At 45.4% G+C, this 23483-nt stretch overlaps 1 protein-coding gene across 2 annotated transcripts in view; it reads left to right on the top strand.

Annotated features, from left to right (window-relative positions):
- The window catches only part of Ark2c (arkadia (RNF111) C-terminal like ring finger ubiquitin ligase 2C), a 102868-nt gene that overhangs the window by 65858 nt on the left and 13527 nt on the right, over window positions 1-23483 (top strand). The window contains exons 2-3 of one of the 2 annotated variants that reach the window (XM_063231736.1): window positions 16623-16938; window positions 18592-18702. In XM_063231736.1, coding sequence (XP_063087806.1) covers window positions 16623-16938; window positions 18592-18702 — 427 coding nt within the window. Of the gene's footprint in view, window positions 1-16622; window positions 16939-18591; window positions 18703-23483 lie in introns of those variants that run through there. The other variant, XM_063231737.1, reaches the window with a different exon arrangement.

The raw sequence follows: 23483 nt of genomic DNA, 5'->3' as shown, positions 1-23483 counted from the left end.
AGCAACCCTGGAAAGATGTCCCCCACACAAAAGACCTCTGCTCTAATCTGACCCGTGCCTGGACCACCCTGCAATGCAGCCGGCCCTCCCTTAGCTTTCTAATGAGTTCTGACCAACTGGGGCTGGCCATCCCCTGGCTTTGGATTGCTCACATCCTTCACAACTCATCTCAGGTCGGCCTTGTTCTGTATTACTGACCCTGTGACCTGGGAACTCTGACAGTAGGGTCTTTGCTTCCTTTGAGTCTCAGTTTACTTATCAATGGGGAGAGAAGAAAGGCTGAAACCGGAGGAAAGGCAGGGGTGACATTGGTGGGAGCCCTGGGCACTGAATGATGGACAGATTATTATCTTTTCCATTTTGCTGGGCTCATGCCCTTAAAATTATTTTACTTTAAAAATACTACTGAGAGTATTTTAAAAGCCATATACTATGTGCATGTTATATACAAAATCATATTGTAGGAAGGATGCATGTAAACACACATCAGAGTACCCTCTCTTCCCTGTCCCTTGCTGTTCAGTTTCTCTTGTCAAAGAGAATCACTGTTGTCAGATAACATGGATCCTTCCAGAAATCATCTGCTTATTTACTTTTGCTGTGCAAACACACTATCAACCAAAATCACACACCTTAATTCAAACTACTGCAGCATCTTAAAAATGCTTGTGGTTGCCTCTGTAGTACCAGGCCACATCTGTGTAAGACATTTTACAATTTTCAAAGCGCTTTACCCCAGCATATCTCCTCTGCCTCCATGACAGTCCTGGATATAGAGTGCTATCCTTATGAGCATTTTGCAGGTCAGGAAGCTGAGGTTCAACAGGCCAAGACATTTGCTAAGATCACACAGATAGTAAGACTGGATTTATCAAATTCCCCATGCAGATGCATCTCACTGCTTCCTTCAGGAAAGACTTCACTCTTTCTGTATTGTGTTGGTAAAGAGAACATAAGCAATAAAAATTATACACTAGCAAAGCAAGACTCTGGATAGGTCCTACCAAGAGCCATACTTGGCTAATCCCAACAGGCCATGGCATAGATAGATACTCAGATGTCAATTGCCCTCAATGGAATGCACACACGTCATGCATATGCACACTCACACATGCCTTACACACACATAACTGTCTGCCTCCAGCACTGAGAAGGGAATCCTGATCTTCTGGGCTTCTCTTGTGTCACTGGTGTTGGAGCGGTGGGGTGGTAGCTGGGAAGAGCTGTAGAGGGTTTACTGGGAAACCTCCCTCCTGCACTGTAGTAAACATCATTATTTTGTGTATGGCAGGTTTGCAAATGGGTCCACAAACTGACATCCAGGGCTGCAGGAGAATGTGTGATGGGGCCTCATGAAGCCTCACCTCCTGCTGGGCCTTTATTCTCAGCTCCTGGGCACCCCACTGGCTTCAGAAGACATCTGGATTCAAACCAAGAAATGAGGTGGCAGTGGAGGGAGGGAACAGAGAGGGAGGGAACGGAAGCCAAATCAGCTTGTGGGTAGCAGCTGTTTCAGAGCCTGGGTGAGTCCCTTCCTGTGGCCTAGATGACCTTAGACAGACTATGACTGATGCCCAAGCCAAACCTGAGACCATGACCTCGCCAGCGATCGTCTCAGGAGCCCTCTTCTCCGTGTACCTGACCCTTCACTGAGAACGGGCTTTGACAGTGATGACAGGCAAAGAGAGACAAGCTTGGAATCAGAAAAACGGGCCCCGAATTTCCAACCTGGGCCATCTGACATTGAGCAAATCTTTCAACCCAGACACTCAGGTTCTTCGTCTCTAAAATAGGAATAATCTCTATAATCCATAGCACTGTGTGGTTGTGGGACTGAGTTTGGGCAAGGCTTTGTAACAGGTGAAGTGATCCACACGCACCATCACAAAGGGACTGAAGTACAAAGAAGCTGGTGTACCAGGTGGGCGAATGGATGGGCACAGAGGCTAGAAATTGTGCCCAGAGCCCTGGAAATGACATCCAATTCTGGACAGGAGCGTTAGAGTGCCTAGTGTTACACCAGCTGGCTACCCCAGTGCTGTGGTTTGTCCTCAGCCTTCTTGACTTTGCTGCTGGCATTTTCACTGCTAATTAACATGTCATGGGGGTGGAGAGAAAGAAAAGCTCAAAACAATTGATTTGTCTATTTGCCAGCACATCTGGGGAAAGGCTGGGTGTGGGAGGTCAGAACTGAGGCTAAAAATTTGCTTCATGTTCTGAAGGAGACGCACGAATCTGTGGGTTCCAGTTCTCTGTTGCTGTTGCTGACGAAAGCTCTAGGAAATTAAAGTTCATCTGCAAATTCCTCAAAGCTGTGGGCATGGAGAGGAGGCTTTTAAAGCTCTCCTGGCTCTGTCAGGAGAAGGGTGACATAGGAACCTGACTCATGATTAGGGAGACAATTAATAAATCACTTCACACCTGCCACGCATCCTTCTATCTCTGCACGCATCCATCTATCCATTCACTCACTTCCGTCATCCATCTACCCAGAATTCACTGATTACCCACTGTGTCTAGCCCTGCTTTGGGGGGGTGCTCTGGTTGTTAGAAGGAACAAAGACAAGGGTTTGCCCTCTAAGAATTTAGATTCCTGTTCAAAGTAATTAGAGCCTAACTCAGCACAGAGTCTCCACCTCACTAAATGGCAACATCTCTGTAACAGGCATCCCTTTGTCTTTATGGCAACCACTCCAGAACTTGGCTGTGAAAACAGTTGCCATTTATTCGGCACACAACTCTGTGGGTTGGTCACTAGGGTTAGTCTCGGGTGGCAAGTCCTTTCAGTACCTCTGGGTTCACATGTGTGCCTGAAATCAGTGGCTAGAAATGCTGGCAAGGGTAGCCAGCTAGGGTAGCCTAGGCCTCACATGGCCTCACATCCACCTCACATGGCCTTGCATACTGCAGCAGGACAGCCTGGGCTGTGCTTCTGGCAGAGGCAGGAGATGAAAAAATGAGAACTGGAAACTTTATTAAAGCTTAGGCTTAAAAACCAGCATGATGTCACTTCCCTTACATTCTATTGGTTGAAGTTAGTCACAAGGCTAAGCCCTGACTCCTCCTCTTGATGGGAGGAGATTCTATAGGTAAACATAAAAGGAGAGGCTCATTTTTGCAAACTTTCAACTGTATCATTCTTCTAGTTGCTCAGAACAAAAGACTTGGGGTTTTCCTTGTCAATCTATGAGCAAACGTGTCATTACTACCCTTGAAATGAAATATATGTTGGATTTGACCATTTCTTTCTCCTCACCCAGCATTACCACCGTGATACAAGAAACCACTGTCTCTTGCTTGGTCTATTTTAAACATAGCAGATAGAGTTAAATCCTATCACCTCTCTACTCCTCATCTCACACAAAGGAATAGTCAACATTTTTAATGATCCTCAAAGTCCTGTGTAATTTGTACCCTAGTCCCCGATCTGTCTTACCTAAACTACCACATAAGCCTCCTAGTGTTTCTCAAACATCAGTTTTGCTTAATCACTGGGCCTTTGTATGCACTGTTAATTTGCCTTGGAAAGCAATTTGTCTGGTTATCTCCTGCTCAGTCTTTTTCCTCCTTCAGTTCTTTTTGCAAAAATTATCTTCTCAGTAAAGGCCTTCCTGGGCACCCTATTTACAACAAAAATACTTCCTCAGCCCCATCTTTCCCTGCTTCAGTTTCTTCCACAGCTCTATCATTATCATCAATGAGCAGCATGCTTTCTTATTTATCTACTTATTATCTAGACCTGTGCTGTCCAATAGAATAAGGTAAGATATAAAAAAATAGTAAGACATGAATATCATTTAAATTTTTTAGCAGTCACATTGAAGATGATAGAGGGAGAAATTTATTTGAGTAGTATAGATTATTAACTAACATATCCAGAATGTTATTATTTCAACATATAATTAAAGTTTCTTGCTTTATTTTACTCTACTTTATTATTTTATTTTATTTTGCAGACCCAGGAATAGAACTCAAGGCTTTTACACTGAGCTACATCCCTGCCCCTTTATATTTTTGAGATAGGTTCTTATTAAGTCTCTAAATTTCCCATACTGGGCTCAAATCTGCAAACCTCCAACCTCAGCCTACCAAAGTGCTGGGATGACAGGCACGTATCATCATGTTGGCTTTAAGAGGCTTTTTTTTTTTTTTTAAATTATCTTGTGGTTAGTCTCTGAAGTTTGGTGTATACGCTGACTGGCCATATGTCACATGTGTGACCATGCTGGGCAATGCAGAATGAGGTCATAGTTTCACAAGAGCCTGGGTTTTTGACTGTTTTATTCATGGCTGCATCCACAAATGTTGAGTAGTATTTGCCAGGCATGCAGTGTGATCAAAAAATACAGCAGATGCTTAAAACAAAAATTAATATGGTAGAAGATACATTGTCATTAATCCACTTCAAAATATTTGGAGTCCTGAATTGATTCAAAGTGTTTACCTGTCATGGTCATTTTCATTTTGGGGAAGAGTTTGGGGAAGTCGCACAGTGCCAGATGCAATGAATAAGGTGGGTAAAGACACACCACATTGTTTTTGTTTCATGGAAATTGTCTTACAAATTTTGAAAAGATTCAAGACAATATGGCGGCCATGACAGGCGACTAAAGGTGATTATGAAAGAGAAGTCTCAAAGCTGCTTCAGAAATTGGCAAAAACAATAGAAAATTGGCAAAAACAGGGCGGGGAAGGGGAGGGTGATATTTTGAGAAGGAACTAATCATAATATGCCTTTTACTGTGATATCTTTTAAGTTTAAATACTCACCATATTTTTTATCGTACTTATAGCAAGCACACAGTACATATTTGGAGAATCAAGTGCAGTTTTGTGACAAGGCAGTTTGAGACCCAGAAAGAGCGTGTTTGGGCACGCTCACTCTGTAGGCTGCTGGGACAGAACTGGTAATGATAAGACAGGCTTTCTCTACCAGCCTTGCTTCTCTGTGTTCTCCATTCTCTTGGAACACACAGACCTCTTGCCAGTTCATCCACTCTGAACAGCAGGGATGTCATGTGCCGTCTCCCTTTGTACAGGTGCACTTGGGAGGTAGCAGTGAGAGGAACCGCGCACCCTCCAAAGCACCAGCGCCCCCTGGAGAGGAGCTGTCTCTTGAGGGAGTGCTGTTGTTGCACTGTGCATCCCTTGTTATTCCTGGTTCCATCCTGGAAGTAGGATGCCAACCAGAGGGCTTCTTTTGGAAGACTGCCCATGGGGGGCCAGATGCTGGGCACTCTGGATACTTTCCCTTGCCTGCTGCTTCACTGCAGACTCTGCTGGGCATGGCAGGAAGAGTGGCGACTTAGGAGGAACAGATGCTATCAGGATTTGGGAATGCTTGCATCCGGCCCCGGGCTAGCCCAGTGGAGGGTGACAGGCATTTCTACCTTGGAGGCATTCTCAGAGGTGGTGCTTTGCAGAATTCACCCTGCCCATGAGCAGGTGTAATGCCTCATGCTCATTTTGAAGATTAGAAAGCTAAAGCCCACAGATGGGAAGCTTTGTGCCCTACTTGGTCTCCTGAGGACTTTCCTGGGCCTATTCTCCATAGCAGAAGGAAATCTTGACCTGTGAGCCCTCTTGGTCTAGCTGGGGTGATTTAGCAGAAGGGATACCAGCCTGAAACAACTATGCAATATTACCCCAAGCGAAGAGCAGAGGGGTCAGGGATACAGCTGGAACAGGCCTAGCTAGGGAGGGTTAACAGGATTGGAGAAGGCAAGTGCAATCACACGCTAAGCCAGGGACAGCTAAGGGGCTGATGGAGTCACTTGGGTGACCTGAGATGCACTTTGCTGAATGCAGAAATCTGGGATCTTCCAGTTCTGAGAAATCCATAATGTTCTGGTTTTCCTAGATACTTCCTTTCTTTCTCCCTCTGCTCCCCCTTCTTCCCTTCCCTCTCTTCCTACCACCTCTCTCTTTTTGTTATCTTTCTTTCCTGTTCTCTTTTACAACCTTATCTCTCCCCAGCCCTCCTTTCTTGTAGTATATTTCCACCAATGTTTTTGCTTTTTCTGTCACACACACACACAGAGGCCTAGAAGGGGTACCCCTAGAGCAGTACTGGTTGGAATCCAATGTAACTGGTTCTGGCTCCCCCTAAAAGCAAGCAGACACCCTACCCAACTGCTGTGGTTTGGGTTTGAGAGCATGGGGAGACCAAGAGCTGCGGTAGCACTCAGCTGTCTAGACACCCACAATCAAAACCTCAGAACATGATCTCCTGAGCATGTCACTGCTCCCAAGCAGAGCCATGGTCCTCTCTCTTCCTTCATCTTCTCCATCTCCACATTTCAGATTCCTGCAGAGCAGAGACAGGGGACCTGTTAGAATTCTCCTGGGGCAGTGGAGGTCCAGGAAAGAAGATACTGTCTGTCCTGTCCTCTGTTTGTAGGGCCAGCCTGTGTGTGTGTAATTCATACCCAGCAGTCTCCCTGTAGACATGGCTTTCCATAACTGCTTCTAGTTCTAGGATTCAGGCAATGCTCATGTGAGGTGGGCCCGGGAGCCAATGCACTTCTCAACAGGTGCCAAGGCTTAGGAGTTTGCTTTTAAACATTAATTTGCTCAAGCCTGGGCTATACCATGAGTTCAAGGTCACCCTAAACTACATGGTGAGACTGTTGCAGAAAAAATCAATTTACTTGAATCTTTATAATGCACACAGTATTAGGACTCTCTGAATTCCTGAGCTAGGCAGACATGCACATGGTTGACAATGTTGATCTATGCATCATGGTGCAGGCATTTTTCCCTTAGATGCAGGCTCTGTTCTGGGTCTCAATTTGCTTTTTCAAGATTAGTTGGTTGTGATTCGCACTGTTCACTCATGTCCCACACTGATCCCGGTTCATGTTGGACTTGTAACAGGTACCTGGGCTCATTGCAAAGAATTCTTGCTCTGTCTGTGGTTCTTCAAGGCTGCAGGCCCTACCCACCCCATGTGGGCATTGAACCCAGAATCTTCAGACTGAGTGACACCCCTTGCCCTTTTTATTTTTTGTTTTGAAACAGAGTGTTGCTAGTTCCTCAGGCTGGGCTTGAGCTTGTGGTCTTCCTACCTCAGCTTTCCAGAGTGCTGGGATTACAAGAAAACAAGATTACCATAACTGGGCTCTAAACTGGTCTTTCTACCAGCAGCTGCTTTAGTTACTTGTTTTTCTGCCACCATGAAAATCCATGTGGAGCTCAAGTGCTGGCAGACAGTGCTCGCTCTCTACCAAGATTTTTAGCAGGAGGCTGCTTCCTACATGTTTAGTCCACTCATCCCATAAGGTCTTAACTATGTGTCACCATGTGTGCTAGACATCATGGAAACAAGTGAATGAGGAGTCGCAGGCCCTTCTGACCATGGATGCCTTCCATAAAATACCCTGCTATGCCTTGGTATTTTGATAGACCCAAGAGGAGAGTTTAAAGAGACTTTATTGGGCTCTTTTGGGATGGAAGACTGGAAGACTGTCCCTTATCCACATGATTCTTTTCTGTGATTACATCCTGTCTCTGACCATCCCTCCCTTCTACTTTCCTTTCCTATGTTCCTAGTCCAGGGGAAGCTGGAGCTACACACTGGCGTTCGCTGCTGGTGGGAGCTCTGTGGTTTCCTTGTCTCAAAACCATGGACAAATGGGTTTCCTAAGGATGCAAAATCTCTTCCTTTTAGTGTTTTGAGAGCTGGAATTCTGGTTTCCTGGGAGAAGCTGAGCTTTTCATCAGAAGTCAAAGACTGGCCCTCGGGAAGCACCAGAAACCTGCTCCTGGCTTTAAAGACCCCTTTGGGTCTTTAATAATAAATAAATGATGAGGACACAGCACTTTCTCTTTTTAAAATTAATTTTATTGGTATGTTGTAGATCTACGGTCTGCTAAGATGTATCATCCGGAATGTGTACATGTACATATCTCACCACCACAGCTTCTCTACAGAGAGACTCAAAACCACTCCCCAATGGGTGCCAGAACTGGGGCCTTGTCATTAATAGGTCACCTGCTTAGGCAGGAACAGAGTTATTCCTATGGGAGCTCTGGAGAGGGAAGGGGGAAGAGGAGAGGAGGTGGGACCCCCAGGGTCATGGCATGGATTTCTGCTCAGTAGCCCACTTGGGCTGGTGCATTCCTCTCTGAGGGGCCCTTGTGTGGGCTTGCATGAGTGAGTGAGGGTCGCATGCCTAGAGAGGACTCTGTGAGGGCAGGGCAGGGATCACATCACACTTAAATTCAGGAGACCTAAACTCTAGCCTGACTCCAGCCTGACTCCAGCCTGTGCTCCAGCCTGACTCAGCCTGTGCTCCAGCCTGACTCAGCCTGTACCTGAGAGCCTTGGACAAGCTACTCAGGTTTCTTGGTTCAAGGTTCTTATCTGTAGGATGAAGGCTGTCCTGCATTCTGCAGGGTCTCACATTCTCTTTTGTACCATCTGACAGCCTGATTTGGGATACTTAATATTACCATCCACACTATGATTCCTTACCAGCTAGTAATACACTGCTTTGCAAGATAATGAAGTTCTTTCCTCCTTTTCCCTCTTGGCTCCACCTTTCTCCCTTTTTCTCTCCTCCATTCTCTCATTCTCTGTCTCCTATTGGAACCCTCAATTCCCTTCTGAGAACAGAGGACATTTGCTGCATGGTATTTACACTGCAAACACTCCCTTCACAGCTTATTACTGGAGATGAAGTCTGTACATAAATAAGAGACAGAGTTGTCACTTGGGAAGACCTTGGAAGGCTCTGTGGGAACTCGCCATCTGCCTCACATAGTCAAGGGTGGACAGGATGTGACAGTCTGTGATGAAGGTGGTGGTACTTGGGGCAAAGAACAACCATCGAGGGCCCAGAAGTGGGCAAAGACCCTGAGGGTCTGGGATAGAGGAGAAGGAAAGTCACATGGCGGGAAGAGGAACAGGGAGAAAGCATGAGAGGCTGGCGGGGAGCTTCACGAGGAATGGAGTGCTTAGAACTGGGCTTTAGGACATAATATGGCCGCTGTTTGGGACAGGGATGTCACAGGTGTTTCTGCCTCTCATCAGACGTTGAACAGCGCAGGCCAGCATCACACACTCTTCTGGGCAGGGGCTAGGGGCTGGAGGTTGGGCTCTTGCCATGCCCAGCTATGGGACACTGGGGGTGGCTCAGCTTTCTATGCCATTTTTTGCCTCTCCCATATGACAAGAGAAATGTGGCCAGCAGAAAGTGCTAGCAGTATGCAGGAGTAGGTATCAAGGATTCACAGATTGAGGAAACTAAAGCCTGGTGAAGTCCACTGTGACTGTGAGGGAGGCCGCCCTGGCCTCTTGGCACCCTTGGAAGCTTCTTGGCACTAGAGTCTTCCCTAGGACTTCTATGGGCTGACAACTGCTTTGCAAAAGACTGGCTTTCTTGGGGCTGGTGTGTGCATTTGAAAAGGGAGCAAAAGCTGAGCTCCAGAGATGAGGCCAGGACCTCTTGTCCCCACTGGTGGCTCACTGTCCTCTCTCCCTGCATACCATCCCAGTGCCTCTGCAATGGGCCCAAACTCCAGTACTCACCTTTCTGTCCCACAACTCAGGGGAGTGATCCTGGGTCAGTGAACTGAGGGACACCAAGAAACAGGACACCCTGGGAACTGGCTTAGGGGTGAGGGAACATGGCCTGGCTTCCCTGAGGGCCTGGAGAGTCTGGTTCCCATCCTCCTCCCCTAGGGTTCCCAGGAGGAGTGGAGGAGGTCTGGTCGTGGTTGACTGGGCAGTCCCTGACAGGATTCTGGGAAGACCCTGCCTGAGGCTCCTGCAAGTAGAAAGCAATCGTCACCAAGGCAATGCAAGAATGCGTGGCAATCCATAGATTGGGCTGAGGTGTCAGGTGCTATTGTGGTGCCAGCAGCATCACCTACCCCTCCTGCAGCCCCTCTTGTCTGAAGGCTGATGATGGGGCAGCTCAGCACTGGAGCCTTGAGGGTGGAGCTTTGTGGGGGGAAAGCCACTTCCTAAAATAGTAGAATGAATAATACTGGTGTGTGTGTGTGTGTGTGTGTGTGTGTGCATGTGCATGCGTGTGTGTGTCAGACACACAGACAGAAAGAAACAGAGAGACAGAGTGCCTTCAGTCAAGTGTGGCTGTCCTTACCATCTTTGGTACTCTGTAGTCTTGGCCTGGCTTCTCTCTCACACTCCAGATGCATCTCTGACTCCACTGACCACATCTGCAGCCCAGAAAAGGCCCAGACAGCATCCAGGGAGCCCTCTAGCAACCTGGTGCTGTTTCTGAACCACTCTGATCCTTGGGAGGCCCTGATTAATCCCTTTGGGGTGCTATGACAGCACATAAATTGGGTGACTTAGAAACAACCAATGTTTGTTGTTCAGTTTTGGAAGCTAGAAGTCCAAGATCAGGGTGCTGGCAGATACAATGTCTGTTAAGACCCTCTTCCTCATGGATGGCACCTTCTAGCTGTATCCCCACATGGTAGAAGTGACCAGCTAGCTCTTCAGGATCTCTTATAAGGACACTGATCCTTTTCATTAGAGCTAATCATCTCAAATGTGCCCCACCTGTTAAAGTGTCTGCATTTAACAGGGGGGGTTGGGTTTCATGTTATGGATTTAGGGGGACACAGACATTCAGACCATTGTATCCCCGACTGCTGTCTCTGCTTTGTCAAGCTTCCCATTGTGCTTGTCCCTCTGTGCTCTTCCAATGGCCCTGCTCCTCAATTTGGCTTTCAAGACATAGTTAGGTTCAAATCTCCACCCTGTCACCCATAGGACGGGTATACTGGGCAAGTCAACAAATCTTTTAAAGACTTGGGCCTTCATCTCTACCTATCTCCCCAAAGCTCTTGACCTTGTGTCCTATCTCTCCATTTCTTTTCCTTTTCCTCCCCCTTGGGGCAGTGGGGTTCCTTCTACCCTCTAATCCCCCTACTCTCCAGCTGCCAGCCTCCTTGGGCTCCTTGCACAAAAGGCATGAAGCAGCTCCAGTTCCCAGGCATTTGCAAAGCACCTGTTTTGTGTTCTGAGTGTCAGATGGGCATCAGGTGAACTGTGCACCTGTGGGCTTTCCCATCACATCTGTGCAGACTTGGCCTCCTCCAACCTGTAGCCCTGCACCTGCCTTGTTCAGGCCCAGGCCCTGCTGTAAGCCACTGTTCCCCATCAAGTCTTGGGAGCTGCAATTGTCAGCATCAATTTCCAGAGGCCTAAGACGCACATTCTCTTCTGAAACTAATTTGTGCCTTGTAATTGATGTGTTTATTTAATGTGGTGCTCTGTTTGTTTGTTTTTGGGAGACCTTCCTTTTCCCTTGCTCCTTTAAAATGTTACTTAGCTCATGATGGATCATTCAGTTGGTGGCATTTTAGCCTTGGGGAAACACGATAAATGCACAGTGTAATCAGGGACATCTGGAGATTATTTTTTAACCTGAAGGAGTGACTCTAATGGGAAAAGCTGCAGGTTGCCTACTAGTGTGTGTGGTGGCATCTGGGAATGTCATTGTTTAGACCTCACTTAGTCATTGGCTGTCATGAGAACCCACATATCCCTCTGAGGGTGTCACTTTCTTGGTCTCTGAGAATAACCAGAGCAGCTGTTACCAGGTACTGTCACGGGGCCCACATGACACAGGGCTGAGCAGGAGCCCAGGAAGCCCAGGGTGCAGGTTTTCCAGCTTTATTTCCCATCCAAGTAGGATAATGAGGCTGAGAATCATTCTGGAAAGGGGGTGACAGAATGGGGTATAGAGTTCCTGAATGAAAGTCGAAGGACCTTTGCAGGTGAAAATTGCCAGCAATATATTTTTTTTTTTTGTCTTTTTCCTTTTTATCGGTACCGGGGATGGAACTCATGACTGCCTGCTTATAAGGCAGGCGCTTATGCCGCTGAGCTAAACCTCCAGCCCGCCAGCAATATTTTTATAGATAGATACTATTGTCCACCTTCCTCTTGCTCCCCGTCCTGCTGGGGCATCTGCTTTCACTCCTCTGTGCATCAGCTGGGAGCCGAGGCTGCAGGAGCCAGGCAGCCTCCCTAGGCTAAGCTGTTAGCCTCAGCCCTGAGGTGGCCGTAGCACCCTGCAGGCTGCGGTGCTCAGGACAGGCATTGGGTGCAGGGGGGGAGGTGTGTGAGGAGGTAAGAAACTGCAGCAGGAGAGGCCATTGCCACCCCGGGCCTGAGGGGAGGACGCTGATAGCTACCCTCCCCCCACCTGCCAGACCTCCTCAAACCCAGGCTCCTGGGACCTCCTGCCCCTCTCTGTACCACTCAATTTCAGAGCAGTTTGTCTTCAATCAGCCACCTCAAGGCCTCAGGCCTCCAATGGGAGCCACTGTTTCCCCCCTCACTCCCTTAAACGCCAGGCAGATATCCAGGTATTTCCTGAGCATCCTCGAGTAGACAGGTGGGAACCCAGATCTGGTGAAGCCACACAGCTCAGCCAGTGGCATGTGTAGACCCAACGGTGCCCAGTGGGTGGGAGAGGCTGGGTCTCTATAGGCCTCTGGGGAGGTTGGCATCCCTGGGGCTGGTATGCAGGAGGCATTTGTGTGGGAGTCCAGAGTCAACACAGACCCTAAAGATGAGGAGGCAGCGGTGAGATGTGAGCAAACCCTCTCTGGGAGAATGTGTATGGGAAGTCAAAAATATTCAGCGGATCCACGTGGGAGTCTAGGGGAGCAGGACTTGGTGGAGTCCAAGGAGGACAGAGCTTTACTACCGGGCAAAAGGGTGTGAGTTTCACCAGTGCGGGTTCCCGTGTGAGGGCAGGCAGGCTGTCTAAAGTGCTTTGTGTTTCCTATGGAGCTGGATTTTTCCCTTCAGAGCTGTGCTGTCCCATCTGGAAGCCACTAACCACAAGGAGCTTGTGAGTGCTTGGAATGTGGCTAGTTCCAAATGAAATGTGTTGTAAGAACAAAACATGTGCCAGATTTCAAAGACCTAATATTTTAAAAAAGAGTGTAAAATGTCTCAATAATCTTTTTCATCAAATACATATTAAAATCACATCTTGACTATATTGAGTTACATATAATGGTATTAAAATTAATTTTGCACATCATTTTGTTTTTTTAAAGGTGATTACCAGAAAATTTAAAATTCCCTAGTGGCTCACATTATAATTCCATTGGACAGAGCAGGTGTAGCCTTTCAGTGTCCTTTAAAAAACAAACAAACTCATTTCTTTCCTGTTATCAGGACTGTCTTCCATTGCTTTATCTTCTTACAGCTCTTCTTTCCCTCTTTGCCCTTCGGGTCTGTCCCTTTTACTGTCATGAAGGTAACTGTCAGAGCGAGGAGGAGGAGACCCAGAGCCCGCTTTCTCACGCCCCCATCCCTGGACTCATCAGAGCCAGAATCACGAGGCAGGCAGAGAGGCCCTACTTATCCAGAACTTGTAAGAACTAAGGTTGTAGGTAATTGTTTTCTGGCTCATTTTAATTTTTATTTCTTTTTGCAAGTTTTTTAAAAACAAAGAAATCTATCAACATGTACAACATTTACAAACTCAAATAGACCCAAATAAGATGTATTTAGTAAAATAGCCGTTACCTGCCTCCACCCTTCCCACTAGGGTTAAATTCGCTTCAGCTCAATGCTTTCAACCTTTCAGGCATTCATTTCCTGACTTACAGAAGTTACTGAGGAGATTTATAACCAAATAGAGGGTTATTTGATTTTTTCAATTTCTGACATTGTCTATATTCTTCATATTATGGAAAAAATGTTTTCTGTTCTATAGTTTATCAGCTACTTTATTATTAATATGTATATATTATTACTGCTGGGCCAAGTAGAACATTATAATTACGTTTGTTTGCACAACTTTTTTTTCTGGAGGCGATCCTTGCCTTATTTCTTTTGTTATTGTCTTGCCTCCTATGATTTTTAAAAATAAATTCTACCAAATTATCAGTTTATAATTCTTCAAATTGTATTTTCATGTGGCCGAATTTATCTGTAATTCTGGTTTTCCATCCTTCTTCCCACCAGATAACCTACCGAACCCTACCCTTGTGAGGAACTTTCACACAACTGTTTGCTAGAGACTATTCTGCCCCTTTGGGGTGCGCCTCCATTACATTGTTCCTTTTTTTCCTTGGTTTCTGTCAGTAAGTCTTTGAGGAGAAGGTTAATTTTTATTTGAAATGGCTTTATCCTATGCCCTCAGTTGATTAATGGACACGGAAATCTGCATTGAAAATCATTCACCCTTTGCCCCAGAACCTGGAAGGCAATGACTCTATAGTTGCTAAGTTCCTAGGGCCACTTCTGAAAAAAGTCTGATGTTCTTCTGATTTCTGCCTTTTGCATAGGAGCTGTGTACTTTCTTTGGGGGGGGGGTGTTAGAATGGCCTCTTGGCCCGTTTGGAGATTTCACAGGGTGACGCTGGAGAGTGGGTTCTTATCCCCATCTGCATTGCTGGGTACTTAGGCCTCCTTTTTTATTGAGAACCACAAACCTTCAGTTCTGAAAATATTTTTGTGATTTTTTTCATAATTCTTCCTCTACTAGTTCTTCCCTTTTTTCTCTCTCACGAGTGCAATGTGGAGTCACGTGGTCAACCTTGTCTCATTCTACTTCTGGGAAATGTTCCTGGTTTAATCTCTAACTTCATCATTGAATTTTAGATTTTGCTTTGTATATTTTTATTTTCCAAGAGCTCGCTTTCCATATTTTCATTTTCTTTTCTTTTTTTTTTTTTTTTTTTTAATCTTTTTTGAGATGGGGTCTCGCTATGCAGTTCAGGCTGACCTTGAGCTCACTTTGTAACCCAGGCTGGTCTCGACCTTGTAAGGATCCTCCCACCGCAGCCTCCGTTGGAGTGCTGGGATTACAGGTGTGAACCACCACACCCGGCTCTCTGGGGTACTGGGGATTGAACTCACGACTTCGAGCTTGGCTTTACTTGCCAGGCAGGCACTTAGGCCACTGAGCTAAATCCTCGGCCCCTTCATTGTTTTTCTTAAATAGGTTCCTCTTGTTTCAGGATCTAACATCTTATTTCTCTGAGGATACGGAAGCCCCCGCCCCTGCCCTAACTGCTCAATCCTAACATTATCCCTGTTCCTCTGACTTTATTTTTGTTTTCCCCTTTTAAGTTTGACATGTTTTCCCTCTTTTTCACTTTGCAACCTTCCTCATCAGGTCCGTGCACCATCTGATCATGTCAGACAAAGCAAGCCACTAACAGCTGTGCAGAAGCTCTGTGTGACTATATGTAAGAACAGACTTACAGCTAATTGGCATCATTACATAGTGGCTAGGGAGACAGACCCGTGCATTTCATTGGGCCGCTATCACCGAGAGGAACAAATAGAGCCTTTTCTATGACCAAGGATTTTCTTGAGAGAAGCATCCCTCAGTTTTCAGCCCACAGCAGTGTGCAAAGAGAGACACATGCTGGTGTCAGGATTTTTGGCACCAAGAAGTAGAAGGAGGTAGGGAGTTGCAAAGTTCCATACACAGATCTTTACTTAATTGTATTGGACGTAGTGCTGCATGTCTGACTAGTGTCACCTACCCCGCTGGGGACTTTCTGGGAGAGGGAGAGAAGCCCTGAGAATAACAACTGTCCTTTGTGGAGACTTGTCTTCAGCTTCTTTCTGCTCAGCTCTCTCCCTTCTCTCCTGCCTTCTGAGGTAGCTGCTACCTCATTCCTGACCTTTCCAGCCCCTCATGACAAAGTTTGTCCACTTCTTGCTGATCACCCCTACAGAGGCACTTGGTGTCTGATTTCTCAGCTGTGCTAATTCCTTCATCTGTTTTCCATCTTCCTAATTTCGGTTGACATCTGTTGCCTGCTGATGTCACTTGTCCTGTTCTGTCTTTGTGTCTGTTTATGGTCTCCTTATTCTGTTGGTCTCATTTCAGTGGGGTTTGGGAAGGAGCAGATGTGTGTTGAATCTGCCATGTTTAGCAAAGTTCTTCGTAAACCTCTCTGTACTGTGCGGTCTACCTCCTTGCCTCACTGGAAGATTCCACAAGTGCCCAGAGCTGACCTGAAAAATGGAGAATTTGCAAAGTTTTCTTGTCATCAAATGCAGTATAGGTAGAAAAGTACTGGGGCCTAAGTTAAATGTGACAAAAGTCCAAGTTGTATGTGGATATATTTGGTTTTAAATATATTCTAGATATTATAAAGTATTATTTATGTAATAAATTGTTTCATGTGACTTGCCCCCTTAAAACTACAATGCAAAACAACTTGTGGCTTCTTACTGTGGAACAGGGCTTGCTCTCTGGGTTGGATCTTGGTTAGCCAAGGTCTCAGGGAAGTTCACAGACGGGCGAGGCTGCCCTAAATTTTCTCTATGTGGTGCATACGAGATTATATGGAAGGAGTTCAATTCAAGAAAGCAAATCTGCCATTGGGGACCCTTAAACCTCTTTAACAAGTGTGTTAACTATTTTTTAAAAATGTTTTTCAGTTCATTAAACATCCTTTCCCCTCCAACACAACACACAACACCGCAGCGTGAAAGATGACCATGTGCGGATGAGAGTATTGGAAATGCTGTGCGCTGACAAAGGCCTGAGTTTCACCAGCTCCAGGCTGCCCGGGCGGGCTGGGGACCGCGGTCCGGAGTAGTGGGAGAGTCCCAGTGCAGGTCCTCATGGACACTTCTGTCCTTGCCTCCCCAGGTGCCCCCTTTCAAAGGTCTCAGCATCCGCACGCTACCTCCTGCCGCCACTTCCACCTGGGCCCCCCGCAGCCACAGCAGCTCGCCCCCGACTTCCCGCTGGGCCACCCCGTGCAGTCGCAGCCGGGCCTCAGCGCCCACATGGCCCCGGCCCACCAGCACAGCGGCGCCCTGCACCAGTCGCTGACCCCGCTGCCCACCCTGCAGTTCCAGGACGTCACAGGTCCCTCCTTCCTACCTCAGGCCCTGCACCAGCAATACCTCCTGCAGCAGCAGCTCCTGGAAGCCCAGCACCGAAGGCTCGTCTCACACCCCAGGTCCACTGCCACTGCCGGCGCCAGGGGGCGGGGACAAGGAAGGGGCTGGGCTGGGTGGAGGTGAGGCCTGGCGACAGCCACAGCCAGGCTAAGGCAGGGGGCGGGGCGGGGCGCGGGGGGGGGGCGTGGGGGGGGTTCTGGGGAAGTGAGCTCTGATTCTTCTTGGATTCTACTTGCCAGACTTGGCCAGCAGTTGCCAAGTGGCTCTGCAGGAGGTAGCTTTTGCCTCTGTTGGTGACATTCATTTCAGACAGTGAGCTGGACCATTACCTGATGGTTCCTTTAGAAAGCTAGTGTATGTCTCCATCATATCATCCCCTCAGGGTCTGGGATAACTTGTGGTCTGCGGTGTTCACAGTGGACTTTTGTAGGCATGGGAAGAAATTTAGCTAGAGACCTCAGGATCCTTCCAGCCTATAACCATTTCATTCTAATACCCAAGAATCATAAAGAATTCCAAAGGAAACCGCTGGTTCTAGCTCTGCCCTCAAAGAATCCAAGTCTCGTTGAAAAGTCCAGCTGCGGACCCATAAAACAAGAGATAAAAATTAGACTGCTAATCAAATGGCTCTGAAGTAGCTGTACTTCTCTGAGCCTCAAGAAAAGAAAAAGAATTGAATTAGTCCAGTGATCCTCAAACTTTCTAGTCATAAGACCCTCTTTATATGCTTCAAATGAATGACCACAAAGAACTTCTGTTCATGTGGGTTAGAGCATCAATATTTACCATCTTAGAAATTATTTTTAAAAAAATGATCAATTCACTAAAAAATAAGTCCTTATGCTAAACCAATACAATATCTTAATGAAAATAACCGTATTTTAGTGAGAAGAGTGACTTTTAAAAAAATTTGCAAGTCTCTTTAAGGCACAGTTTAATAGAAGAGCTGTATCCTTACTTCTGCTTCTGTACACAGTCTTGCAGAATGCCATTCACAAAGTTTCGAGAAAATTCCACTGTTCTCCTGTGAGAGAATGAGGGTGAAAAGCAAACTGCATCATAATTTGATGTCTCAAACCACCCCAAAGCACCAGGGACTCCCAAGGATGCTTGGAGTGCTTTGAGAACCACTAGCATAGGTGATCTCTAAGACTGTGGGCATTGGTGGCTATAGCACTTGAGATCCTTGGGACAGGAGAGCAGCGATGTAGCAGGTCAGAGGTGAGGTCACCAAGATCTGGAGTATGCAGGGGGGTCTTCCTGGAGAATAGGGGCTTTGACTTTAGCCATTAAAGTTGGGAAGAACATGGAGAAAGGAGGAGGAAAGAAGGTGGTAGAAATGGAGAGGGCAGCCCACAGGAGGGACATCTTATGTTTTGAAGACAGCCCTCCAGGAACAGAGTGGGAGCATCAGAAGAAGGACAGAGGGAGTGACAGAATTTAGGAGGACTCCAGTGGCCTGCCACACACACCTAGGGAGAGGCCTGAGGTCAGTGGGCAGCCTGAAAAAAACCGGAAAGGCCAAGTGACCAACTGCTACTCATCTGGGAAGCTCCCTTGGAGTTTGGGAAGGGGGGTGAAACCCATCACCCCCTAGTCTATGGGCTCTGTGTGGTCTCCTCTGGTTGGTGGGCATTGCTCAGAGTTGTGGGAGCTCACCTGTTCCTGGCAGGTCTTGATGTCATGGGCTCTGTCTTTGCTTTCTGGTGCAGGCGGAGTCAGGAGCGTGTTTCCGTCCACCCCCACCGCCTCCACCCCAGCTTTGACTTTGGCCACCAACTGCAGACCCCTCAGCCCAGGTATTTGGCTGAGGGCACTGACTGGTGAGTTTCTGGGATACCTGGGGGAAGGACATCTGTCAGTCTTGCCAGATCCATGGGGTTTCTGTTTTTCTTCACTTTGAATGATGCAGAGAGCCTAGACTTCAGTCCTTGGCCTATCTCCCTGTCCCTAACTACCCTCAGGGTCAGCTGGTCTCACTTGGCTCTGGTTCCAGCAGCTAGTTTAGATATAACTCGATTTCATCATGTGCCTAAGCCGTGGCTCAGTGTCTGTGGTCCTGCAGGGGAGGAGGGAGACAAGGGTACAAAACATTTTCTAAGTTCAGAGACATGAGTTGGTAGACATAGGGGAAAGGCAAAAAAGAGAATTCTGAGGAGACAGGGTGGTCAGGGAAACTTCTTCAAGGGGAGGGTTTCAAGAGAGCCACAGAAAAGTGCCAGGAAGTGCTGCCAAGCTAGTGCAGGAGGAGGCCATAGGTCCTGCAAGGTGGAGACAGAGCTGGCCAGGTTGGAGGTAAAACTTGGGGAGAGAAGCTGGCAAGAGAGTTCGAGGGTTTTGTAACTGTGTCTGGTAGGCAGGGGCCCTGTGCAGTCTTCCCATCTCCTGTGCTTGGGATGGAGATCTCTGTTGTCTTGACAGGCAGTTTTGCTTGTGTTTGGATCTTGGTTCCACTCAACTCACTGGTTCTCATTTTGGAGAGGGTTGATTGTAACTAGAGGTGGATAAGAATCCTTAAATACTTCTAAAAGATATACAATCCACTGAGTCTTTAGATGTAAATGGCATCATCCTTGCAATCTATTTCTAAATAGTTCAGTAAAAAAATACTTGTTTCTGTAGAGATATGAGGGAAACAGAGATGCAGTAAAATCTAAGGAAAGAGACTCTATGGTAGCTACTGTTATGTCGGGTTGTCTTGTGGTGAACCACTATGTTGCTTAAATTGTTCTGTTCTGATCTGTTTTGTTATGTCCTCTTTTATCTTAATCTTTTTAAAATAAAATAAAATAAAATAAAATAAAATAGTACAATGGTAACATTTGGGAAATCTGAATGAAGGGGGATCCAGGGATTCTTTATGCTGTTCCTGGAAATTTTAGGTCAAAAAAATACTTTTAAATGTAAAAAAAGAAAATTGTCTCACTGGAAAAGGATTAGGTAATTTAAAAACAAGTGTCTCATGGTGTCATTTTCAGCCATTTGGCCCAGCAAACTGGCTTAGTCGAGGGAACCTTAGGGAGCCCCTTCGGTAGGCACCTAGGAATGATTCTAAGGGGCAGTTCTGGTTGATGGACCACCCAGGGTGCTGGTAGGTTCGGGAAAGAGGAATTTTGGCATTTCTATTGTTTCTGATCTTCTGCTTATTCTCAGGTACAATCTCCGTCAAACTGAACAATCCCTTGAAACAGATTGCACTGCTGCCAACTTTAGCCCAGCCCTTTTCTAATTAGCAGATTCAAATTAGGAAGATTTAATTGCAGTTTGGATTAAATCCTGTCCCTCAGCAGTCAAGTCAGTTCAATTTGATTCAGTTCAGCACACATGGAGCACCCAGGGCGCTTACCTAAGGCTGAGCGATTTGCATGCACTCACAGGGCCCAACAAAGCCTGGGGGACTGGACAGACGACACAGGCGCAGGTGCCATTGTCCCAGAGAGACGTCAGGAGGGATCATGCAGGTGTTAGCCCTGTCCCAGCTTTCTTATTGAGCCAACCTCTTCCTGCTTTGTTCTCCTTTCAGCCACTCTGCTGTCTTGGTCCCTGCTACCTGGAGGAACCCAGAGCTTGAGACTCTGAGAGGTTGTCCCACGCCCCAGAGTCCTACCTGGGTCACCTTTCATGTAATGAGCTCTGCTTTGGCAAAGGCCAATCTAGTGTTACCAAATGATTATTGTAATTTTGATCATGCTAATTGCATCCTAACCATCTTTTCCAGAGAGGACTCTTCTGCCAGGAGAAGGGAGTCTAGTAATTGGATTACAAGAAATGCATGGTTGGAGGGCCACTTTCACCCTCTGTGAGGAGGGGTTCTGCAGTAGCTCCTTTCCCTTTATTTTAGACAACCAGTAGAAACCAATGAATATTCCTTAGGCCATCTGAGAATTCTGTATTGGGTCCTTGTCTAGTCCCTGATGTATGGCCTTTCTTTCCCCCTCCCATGGGGATACTTTAGCCCTCCCCAAGCAGCTTTTCCCGCTGGGCATCCTGGAGCAGAAGGCCCTTAGTTCAAAGTCTACTTTACCTGTATTAACGTAGCTGTCCCAGCTTTGTTTCATGTACTGTTTGCATGGTATTTTCTTTCCTTAGTTTACTTTTAACTTATGTCTTTATATTAAAAACTTTTTTCATAGGAAGCACATATTTGGCTTTTGGTTTCCAGTTGACAGTTTGTTAATGGGAGCGTTTAGACCATTAACATTAATGTAATTATATGTTTGGGATTACACCCACCATCTTGCTGTTTGTTTTCTGTTTATTCTGTCTTTTTAAAAATTACTTCTCATCTCTTTCAAGCCTTCTTTTGGATTGGTTGAATATATTTTTACTATTACACATTGGCTTTCTTGTTGTGTCATTTTATCTTGTTATTTTATCCTATTTGTGTGTTTAATCATTCTATCTACAATAGGATTATACTGCTTTGTGTGTAATGTAGAACTCATCACAGTATACTTCCATTATTACCACTTTCCCATTCCATTTGTAGTTTTTTTATACATGTTGTAACACCTCAATATATTGCTGTAATTTTTGTTTTAAATCAAGCTCTTTGAAAACTATTATTTGGAGGTCAAATACGGCCATTCATTGGTTTTGTAAATAATTTTTATTGGAACACAGCTATATCTATTTGTTTATATGTGGTTCATAGCTGTTTCTGAACTACAGTATCCACTGGAATAATTGTGGCAAAGAAATATGGGTCTTTGATGCTAAAATACTCTCTGATCCTCTAGAGAAGAAGGTTGCCAGTTTCTGCTTTAAACAACCAAACCCCAAATCCATGTTTTAAATGGAGAAAAAGAATATTTTACATTTCCACACACTGCCATCCTGGCACTCCTTATATTTCTGCATAGGTCTAAGGTTCTGTTTGGAACGATTTTCTTTCCTTTTGACTGGAGAACTTCCTCTAATGCTGTTTCTTGTAGTGCTGGTCTGTTGGCAGCACCTTCTCTCCCCTTTTGTTTACCTCAAAATGTCTTATTTCACCTTTATTTTGAAAGGTGTTTTTTGCTGGCTGACAAGTTTTTGCTGTAGTTGTTCTTTTGATGAAATGTCTTCCATTGTCTTCTGGCTTGCTTTGTTTCTGGGGAAATGCATGATAATTCTTATGTAGGTTCTTTGGTATTTAATGAGTCTATTTTTCTTGGATTGGTTTTAAAATTCTATCTTTATTAATGTTTTTCAAACATTTGATTATTATATGTCACAAGGAAATTTTCTTTGTGTTATTCTGCTTGAAGTTGGTTAAATTTTTTAAATCTATGGGTTTATAGTTTTCACCAAATTTCAGAAAAATTTTCAAGCACTTTTTCTCCTAAAATATTTTTTCTGTCCTTTACCTTCCATCCTCTCTCTTGGAATCTTTTCTGTCTCTTCAGTACTAGGGATTGAACCTGGGGACTTAATGCTGAGTTACATCTCCAGTCTTTTAAAATTTTGAAACAGGGTCTTGCTAAGATGCTGAGGCTGGCCTTGAACATGCAATCCTCTTGCCTCAGCCTCCTGGAGTGCTGGAGTTAAGGTGTGCTGCCACACCCAGCTTCCTCTTGAGTCTTTACTTACTTATATAGGTGACCATTTTATATTGTCATTGAGACTGTTAATTTTTTAGTTTTTATGCCTGCATGCTTTATTTAGTTTTTCTATTGGTATGTGTTTCAATGACTGATTTTTTTTCTCCTATAGTGTCTAACCTGCTATTAATCTGACCCAGTGAAATTTCATTTCAGACATTGCAATTTTTATCTCTAGAATTTTCATTTAGGTCATTTTATAAATATCTTTCTTTTTTCTCCTGCCCATGTTTATATTTTTATCTACATGTTTGAAATGACTACAATAGGTACTTTAGCACCTTTATTTTTTAATTCTATCATCTTTGTCATTTTTGCATCTTAAAAGTCTATTGTCTGATTGTGATCTGATTATGGGCATATTATCCTTTTTTAAAAAGCACTTCCAGTGTTTTTTTATTAAATGATGAACATCATGAATTATACATTGTTGAGTAAGTTTATTTTACTCAGAGACTGTTGAACTTTGTTCTGCTAGGCGGCTCTTGCAGTTCAGCTTGATTCTCTGGAGACTTGTTTTTAAGTCTTATTACTGCAGGTCTAGAATATCCCCAGATTATAGAATACTCTAGACCTACTCTAATAAAGCTTACAAGCAAGCTTCAAAAGGCTCTCTGGGTCTCTACTGAATTTTCTGAATGATCATCAAGAACGTTCTGTGCTGACTTGTAATTTGAATGCATCCTAACCGTATGTAACTTATGACAAACATTCAGTATTCCTTTGGTGCTTTTCGCTCAACCTTGCAAGATTTCATCCCAAGCATACATCACCTTAGCACTCAGCAAAGATGCCAGGGGACCCAAATGCAGATTTCTGGAACTCTCTTTTGATGTACCTTCCTCACCTCCAAAATACTGTATTCTGGATGCACTATCCTGGGAAAAGCCAGGAAAGTTGTAGGACTCACCTTGTTTGTTTTCCTTCCCCCAGGGATCTCAGCTCTGCATTACTCAGTGTCTGAAAACAGATTTCATGTATTCTGTGCAGTTTTCTAGTAGTTTACTGTAGGAGGGCAAATC

The sequence above is a fragment of the Cavia porcellus genome, unplaced genomic scaffold, assembly GCF_034190915.1.
Source record: "Cavia porcellus strain 051 isolate PalLab524CR breed Dunkin Hartley unplaced genomic scaffold, mCavPor4.1 scaffold_20, whole genome shotgun sequence".
NCBI lineage: Eukaryota > Metazoa > Chordata > Mammalia > Rodentia > Caviidae > Cavia > Cavia porcellus.
This window is presented reverse-complemented; position numbering and strand designations above follow the sequence as displayed.